Raw genomic sequence first — 8,480 nt, 5'->3', positions numbered from 1 at the left:
CGACAGGGCTCCGGTGAGGAGAGACCCGGTGAGGGTCCCCGCGGATCCCGAGCGCGGGGGGCGCTGACCGGCCCCGCACGAGGACAGTTCCCCCCACCCCCGGCTGCCGGCCCCCCAGCCCGGCCGGACCCTGCGCGGCGCTGCCGGCGCCCTGGCTGATGCGCAAGATGGCGCAAGGCGCTGCCCGCCCGCCCCCGCCCGCCGGCGGCCCCGCTCCCTCAGCGCCGTCCCCCCGCCCGCCCGGCGCGGCGGCGTGCTCGCGCGGAGGGGAGCACCGCTGAAATCCGCTTTTTGCCTTCCCCCCCCCTTCCCTCTTTTTCCTCTCCCCCCCCCCCCGCCCTCCCGCAACTGGGGGGTGGCTCTCGCCTCGCCTCCCTCCTTCCCTCCCTCCTGCGCGGGCTGCTCCCTCCCCGTGGGGCGCAGGGAGGCGAGCCCGCCCGCCCGGGATGCCATGGCTCCGCCGGGCTCCGCGCTGCCCGCCTGCCTGCTGGGGCTGCTGCTGCTCGGCTGCCACGGAGGTAAGAGCCGAGCCGGGCCGGGCCGGGGGAGCGGGCGGGGGGGGCGGACCTGCTGCCGCCGCCGCGCTCGGCACCGGCGCTGCTGCCCGCCGCCCTCGCCCCTCGGTCCGTCTGTCCCTCCGTCCGTCGGTCGGTCCCGTCCGCTGTCCCTCCCGCGCTTCGCGTCCCCTCATCACCCCTGTAGTGGCCGGGGCCGCGCTCGTCCCCGGTGCCCCGCGTCCCTTCCCAGCCCCGCGGCGGGTCCCGGTCCCCCTTGCTCGTCCTTAACCGGTCCCGACCCCTCACGCCAACCTCGGTCACTCCCAGCCCCGCGCTCAGCCCGTCCCCGTGGCATCGGGCCGCCGTGGAGACCGAAAGGGGCCGAACAGCTCCGGGGGCTCCGGCACGCGTGTGTCCGCCTGTGCAGCCTGGAGGTGCGCGGCCGCTGTTGTTCGTGTCACCCCCCGCCCCTCCCCGTGCGAGCATCCCTCTGCGGGAGCGGGGGGTTCGTCCCTCCGGGAAGGCACCTCGGGGTCGTGGCTTTCGGCTGTGGACTTCTACATCAGCCCATCCAACATCGGCTTAATCTGCCGATAGCCCCAGGTGTTCCCCCAAAACTGTCTTTTCAGTTAGAAACCCCACTTGCGCGGGGGGACTCCCGGGAGGGGACCGTGGTGTTTGTGGGGCCCTCGCCCCCCGCCCCGGTCAGCTTTGGGGAGGGATGGGGTGGCTGTCGTGGCCGTGGAATGGCTGGGCATCCGAGCTCAGGGACCAGAGCCGAAATCATCAGCGGCAACGCGAGCGGGAGGCAGCGCCCGAGCAAACGACTCGTGTTTGTTAGCAAAGGTGGTAGCTACAGAGAAGAGATGTTGGGCTCCGAGTTGCAGGGATGACGGTGAGCTACTTTAAACCTACAAGTATTGTGCTCTCCTGTAATGCCTGGCTCGGTTCACACAGCCGCAACCGGTAACACCACCCACCGGACCAGGGCCGAACTACAAAAACATCAAAGGGATTTTTCCCTGGACCTACTCTGCACACGCCTTGCTGATCAATCGCAGTATTTTCCTTCTGCTGGTGATGCTGCATAAGCATGGGTCTAATCTGAGAAGGAAGCAGAGAAAGATGCTGTTCTGCAGTGAAATGCCCTTGTGCCTCCTGCCCCCTCTTCACTTAGCAGCCTTAAAGATAAAAAAAAGTAGGGATTGTTTAAAAAATGTGCAAGCAGCCCAGCATCGTCAGAGGGAGAAAAGCGTGTGTTAGATTAATCAGAGATTAGCTGCCGCGCTGTTTAGGAAACCCGGCTGCGGGCTATGCCCATAATAAATCTCGCCACGTGGTTCGTAGCAGCCACGGTGAGGAGAAGCCAGTGTAACTTGCAGAAAATATAAGTTATCTGCAAAGAGAATAGAACAAAGCAGGTCTCGTTAGTCTGTTGGGATTCCTGGGTACGCAGCAGTGTAACGAGGATAGTTGAAAAAGTACTTATTTTCGGGGGGAGGAAAGGAAAAGAAGTGAATTTTTGAAAGCAAAAGTTTAGGAAGCTGAGTTTGTGTCTAGTTTATTGCCTGCTGCTGTCTAAATTGCCCTGTGTGTTTGTTTATGCTGTGACTTGGCAGGTCAGCGGCTCCTGACTTTGGGGTGTGTTTTGCCGGCCCTGCTAAAGAGTGCTTGGTTGCACTTTAAAAGCTTTTCTGTTCTGACTGTTTTTCCCCCCCTTTGGTGGGTTTATATGCTCTAGACACGGTTAACAGCAAGGTAACGTGTTTCTGCGCTCTGCTGAATTTAATAAACCCCACCGTGTTGGTGTCAATCAGCGCTGGAGCAGAAAGCCTCGCTGCGGGGATGGATGCTGCATTGGGAGCAGTCCTGCGCTGCGCGGGACAGGATGCTCCGCTCCCACCCCTGTGATTTTCAAACTCCCCGAAGTGCTGGCCTGGCGACTGTGAACCAGGCATTGGGAGCTGCTGGTCAGTGTGCTGGAGTGGGCTCAGCAGTGAGACAGTATTTTCTTTCCTTTTTTTTTTTTTTTTTTTTTTTAAATTTCCTGGAGCTCTTTGTTCTGGGTGCTGGACAGCTTTTGTCTGTTATTGCTGAGCCTGGCATTCAAAGGCAGGCATAGGATACGAGAGGCTCCCCGGCTCTGCTCAGTAACAGCCTTGGAATTAAACATTGTCATTTATATTTAAGTAGGCTTAACTTCTAAATTATTGAAGCTATAAGCTTTCACTAATTCCTGCTCTGTGTGACTTTGTTGGGTTTTTTTAGATGCAAAAAAAGGATTGCTTTCTCCTAAATTGGTGTAGTACCCCATCTTTTCTCTTAATATACATAGAGGGTCTCTGGTATCATTTTTCCCCAGTAACACTCAGAGACACTATATGAAATTCAAGCCCACGTTTGGGCTTCATCTCTCTCGGTGATTTCAACAGGAGACTCTCAGGACATGGTTTTCCTGCGTGGTGGATGTGGCAGGCGGCCCATGAAATGGGGTGGTCGTCTCACAACCATATACGTGTGCACCGTGTTTGGGACCGGTGCTGGTCACGAAGCTCACACAGGGGTGTGAGCATGCAGCCACCCATGCTGATGGCACTCAAACGTGTGCTGGGGCCATCATGGTGCCGAAATTAAACTTCCCATTGGAAGTACATAAAAGCTAGCTGAGAGAGAATGGAATAGGGCAGGTTGGTCCCCTCCTGACCTGCCCTGCCACCCCCCACGCAGGGAGTTAGAAATTCTCAGCTAGCCTAATTGTGCCTCTTCTTATTACCTGTCGGGCTCTGGACCTTGCACAACACAAGCTTCCACGCTTGCTTAGGAGCTGGCAGAGGGTTCCATATCCAAGATTACAACCCAGTTCCCTGCTCCTTTCCTTCCTGCTCATTCCTGGTTTTGGCCCACATACCCTGGTGCAATCAGCCCGGCATGGGCCAGCGTGGAGCAGCTCAGGAGCAGTACTGCCTGGCGGAGAGCTGCAAAACTGCTCTCATTTTATGTGTGCAAATGAGAAAGCCTCTCTCCCTCTTTTCTGTCTCCCCGAACTTTTCCTTCTCCAATTTTCTTGTTTCTGGAGAACCCCATGTCACAGCATGTGAAGTGCCAAGCAGTGACCCCGTGAAATGCCAGCCCCTTGTTTCACAAACCCTTGGGATGCTGCTCCTCCAGCACCTCCCCATCCTGCTGCCTTGAAACATATTTCTGCCCCGTGCTGGGATGGCTGGACCTGGCTTGCAAGCCTCGCTGTAGCATTAGGATCCAGCACTGGCTCCAGTGTGAGCAGGATGGGGCCCCATCACAGGGCTGTGACACGGGGAGCAGCGTGCAGTGGAGCTCACGCAAAGCTGCTCCTGGCGCCTGGCTTTCCCCCCCAAAGCAGCGAGCTGATCCAGCACGCGTTCGAACAGACCATGTGCTTCGTTTCGCAGCCTGCAACAGATCTGGGACAGAAGATGCTTTTTTCCGTGCCCCCTTTCCTCCCACTGTGTTTCTTGCTTCGTGCTCCCGGGCTTCTGACCCTGGATATTGTCCTTTTATTTGATCTAACAGAACAATGCAGGAGCCCCCCTCTGCAGATTAAGAACTCCCATTTAAATCAACTGAATAATGTTGGGCAGGAACAGGAATAGTCTGATCAAAATTACTTTGAAATCACAAACTTATTTGAACTTTACTGGAGCTTTTAGTTTTACAGAGTTTAGAAACTAATAAATTATGTAGCAGGGCTCATGAAAATCTACCTGAGCCCGTTTATCCAAAAGAATATGCAACATTTTGGTTTTGCAAGAAAATAAAAATAATTGTTTACACATGTTCAGGAGTCATTGGCAAGCATATAAAACTGATGGTTAAGGAGGCGAACATGTCAATAATTGCACTTTAAGAGAAGAGAGAGGCAAATAAGCGAGTGTACTGAGAAAAGCACACAGCATACTGATCTGGCCTTGCTATTATATCAAATGTCACTGTTGTATCACACCCTCCACTTGAGAGGAGCCCAGTCACAACCCAGACCCGCTCCTGTGTTGGTAATTTAAAACCAGAGTTTCAGAACAGAGTCAAGGATTTGCTGCCTTTGTTGTTGTTGTTCTTGTGCATATGATGGTGTTGATGAAGCTAATGGCAGGTCAGGAGGATACGTGTTGTGGTGGGCGATTCTGCTGAGTTGTGAAGATGCTTTTGCAAAAGGATCTTTGCTGCTGAAACCTGAGAGCACGTGAAAAGGAAGAGGAGAGCTAGTATTTCGTTAAAACAGTTCTGGTTTTGGACGAGCAGGGATCGGTGCGGTGCTTGGTTCCTTGAGATGAGTGAGGTGATGCTTTCCTCCATCCTGAATTTCAGGGTGGGAGGTGATAAGGCAGAGGGGAGAGCAGGGAGGAGAGTGCTGTGTTTGCTCTGAATCCCCTGGATGCAGTTAAGAGTTTCAAAGGTTTTCATGTGCACAGAAACTTCTCTTCCTCCAGAAGGACCTTTCCTTTCCTTTCCTTGCACACCATCCAGTCCTGCCTGCCAGTACTCAATCTGAATTTCAAGGGCTGGGTGACAGGGCTGCACTTGCTGGTGGGTTTTGGCACCATGATGCCAGGGTGCTTGCAGTGCTCTCGGCAGCCTCGAGCCATCGCGCTCCTCCCAGACACCATGTCTCTGATCCATGGGCACCGTCACCCACCGCGTGGCCTGTCCATTCCCTGCCGGGTCTGTGCAAGGGACCGGCCATGGGGACAGCCACCTCCCTGCTGCTTTCTTGTAGAGTCAGGGGCTGAAACCAACTCTTCGCCCGTTCCACGTTAGAGCAGCCTTGGGGGCTGAAGCCTGGAGGGACCCCAGCTCTGGGCACAGCGTTTCCCATCTTGGCTGCTGCCTTTGCCGTCTTCTCGTGCGCAGTTGTTTCCTGCTCCATATTTGTATCACTGATGCCCTCTGCGGTGAGACTGTGATCTGGTCAGGGCTGCAAAACACGTGGGGAATGCAAATAACAACACATCCTTCACTCGGCTTGCTGCCATGCTCTCTGGATGCCTCACTGTGGATGGAGCTACTGTGGGCAATTAACTCAAAAAAGATCTTTGCCCTTTCCAGCTATACCAACAGGTTTCACTCTGCTTTCTTCAGAGATGGGGGAGACCACGAGGACTTGGAGCTCATCCTGGAAAGGGTCTTTGTGCTGTGAATGCTTCCAGCTTCCATGCCGTGTTTAACAAGCGACCTCCTGGGATTTGCCCAGTCTGGTCTTGAACATCTGAAAATTATTTGGGGCCACTTCTCTGGCTCTTTGGGCTGTGTTTGCCTTTCTCAGCCAAAATCTGTCTCCCTGCTGAGGGCAGTGATGCTGGGCATGTCTCTGGGCTCCGCATCAGGTGGCTAAGAGGTTGTGTTATCCTCGACAGAGACCTCCTGCAATCGCTTAATGAGTGGATGTGGTTTATGCGCCCTGATGGAAAAATCGCTTTATATAACCTCCCGTCCAAAAGGAAAGGGAATAAAAAATTCTGAGCTAGTAAACTTTACTGCCAGCAAGATGTTGGGCCTGTTACAGCCTATTCACCTCTTCTTTAAATGTAAATTTTTCTGGATGCCCTAAAGAGCCAATTTGCACTTTACTGCAGTGTAGTGCTTTTCTCCTTAGGATCTGGGTCAGCCTCAAGGAGATTTAAAGGGGCACCAGCTGGATTTTTAGGCTGCCAATTTCATCAGCCTGAAACCTGTTCTAATCTGCTGGAGAACATCTTTCATGTCCAGATACCTCTTCCTTCCATATCCTCCCATTTGCAGAAGGATTTAAAAAAAACCCCACCACTGAAAAAACAGGAGCCATTTTTTGTAGGCCTGTCCCAACCTGCACCCAGGTTTTTGGTCCTAATACTCACCTGCATCCCACTATAAAAACCTCTGGTCCTGGGCTTGTGGGACTCCAGAGGCATCTTCTTTTGGCTTTATTGAAGGAAGACTGGAGTGGCTATCTTTGGTGGTGGTAAGACTCACTGGTGGGTCGCTGCTGATTTATGCTGTGTTATGCTGGGAACAAACACAGTAAATCGGGAGAGGGCAAATTTCTGCTCATGAGGGGCAGTTTGCAGGTGGATGTTGTGTTGGTGTGATGAGAGAGAGGAACTGGAGCTGCCTCGGTCTCCCCACTGGTGCTCCTGATGATGCTGTGCCAGGAAGAGCAGGGTGGACCTGACTGCTCCTGCAATATCTCGCCTTGCCATGAGCTCAGACCGGGCCCTTGGCAGGTCATTTCATCTCACTGTGATTAATGTTCCCTGTCTAGAACGGGAGTAATAATATGGGCTTCATCTGTCGGGACCGTGTGCTCCCAGGGCAGGGATGGACCTGCTGGCTGTGGGTCTGGACAGGGTCCAGGAGGATGAGCTGTGATGTGACTGAGGTTCTTTGCGACGGATGTCACCGCTAATTAGAGCAGTGAGATTAGCTGCTGTATTTTTCAGAAGCACAGGAGGGAAAGCCAAAATCGTGTTTCCCAAATGGAAAAGGACAATGCTAGGGTATGAGCAAGTTCTTTCAAAGCTTTGAACATGAATCACAGTGTCAAGTAAAAAATAATTAAACTTATTTTTTTTTAAATGTACTTCAAAGTGTCTTTTAAGCTTCCCATTAATTTGAAGTTCTTTCTCTCAGCACTAAATAAATCTCTTGGTTCAAAAGCACAAGTGCTAATTGGTTTCTCTGAGTATGCCTGTCTGCTTGATCAATAGGGGAAGTAGTTTTTGTTAAATATTTGCACATATAGTCACATATTGTATTGCTCAGGGAGATGGTAATGTTTCTCAAAAGGAGACTTGTAGAATGAGGATTCCAATAATTTTCTTGTGGCCTTTATGTCAGAGCTAATAATGCTTCCTCCCTCCATCCTTTTGCAGAAAGCAAAGCAATTTTCCCTCGCGTGTTCCCTGGCGCAGCCTGCCGGTGTTGAGACAAGCGGTCTGTTCAGCTGCCTGCATAAACCCCTGCCTCTAACTCAAAACTCAAGCTGCTGTGAGCAGAGTTTTACAGTTTCTGCATCAAGCAGAGAGTGGCTGTGAGCCACACTGCCGTGCAGTCAGTACCGGGAGGTACCCGGGATGTTGTGTGGGATGAGCTCAGTTTGGATATGCTTTCAGGCTCCCCGTGTGAATGTGCACGGCCTTGGCGATTTCCTCTCTGTCTCTCATTTAATTGCACTTTTACTGTTTCCATGTGTCTTTGGAGTGTCATTTATTTCCAACTTTGCAGCACCGTTTCTATGCCTCACTGCTAACTACAATCAGTTATTTATGCTAATGGAGTTGGTTTCCCCTCTTCCCTGTTAACTCCTTGCTTTGTACGTGCTCTCCCTCTTGCCTGTCTGAGCTGACCTCTAGAGCAAACACCAGGAGCCTTCCTGTCCCACCACAGAGATTCCTCTGTGAGTGTCCCTGTCCCTTTGTTTCTCATCCTGAGCATCCAAGGGAGGCAGGGCTCTGTGTTCAGAGTCTGCCTTCAAGATCTGGAGCCCCACAGTGCCAATCTTGGAAGGCCAAATCACAATGTCCCTGTTTGAAGCTGGGTCCTTGAGAACCATTTTTAATATGAATAATCCTGTGGTTACAGCGAAATGGATGAAGGGAGGTAGTTAGAAAGGGATGAAGAAGATGTAAGGTGCCCAGTTTCTACCATGCCTTGCACCCAGTTCTCTCTAGAGCAGCTGTGCGTTGGCCATGTGGATCTTTGGTTTTGGCTGGGATAGAGTTAATTTTCTTTCTAGTAGCTGGTACAGTGTTATGTTTTGGATTTAGTATGGGAATAATGTTGATAACACACTGATGTTTTTAGCTGTTGCTAAGTAGTGTTTAGACTAAGTCAAGGATTTTTCAGCTTCTCACGCCCAGCCAGCAAGAAGGCTGGAGGGGCACAAGAAGTTGGGAGGGGACACAGCTAGGGCAGCTGACCCAAACTGGCCAGAGGAATATTCCATACCATGGGACATCATGCCCAGTATATAAA

The 8,480-nt window shown here is 52.4% G+C and overlaps 1 protein-coding gene across 1 annotated transcript in view; it reads left to right on the top strand.

The window, feature by feature from the left end:
* The first annotated feature begins 238 nt into the window (after positions 1 to 238).
* The window catches only part of IGDCC3 (immunoglobulin superfamily DCC subclass member 3), a 111,407-nt gene continuing 103,165 nt past the window's right edge, over positions 239 to 8,480 (top strand). The window contains exon 1 of the mRNA XM_069798589.1: positions 239 to 518. Coding sequence (XP_069654690.1) covers positions 452 to 518 — 67 coding nt within the window. The 5' untranslated portion in view covers positions 239 to 451. The remainder of the gene's footprint in view (positions 519 to 8,480) is intronic.

This window comes from Haliaeetus albicilla, chromosome 12, assembly GCF_947461875.1.
Source record: "Haliaeetus albicilla chromosome 12, bHalAlb1.1, whole genome shotgun sequence".
NCBI classification, from domain to species: Eukaryota; Metazoa; Chordata; class Aves; order Accipitriformes; family Accipitridae; genus Haliaeetus; species Haliaeetus albicilla.
This window is presented reverse-complemented; position numbering and strand designations above follow the sequence as displayed.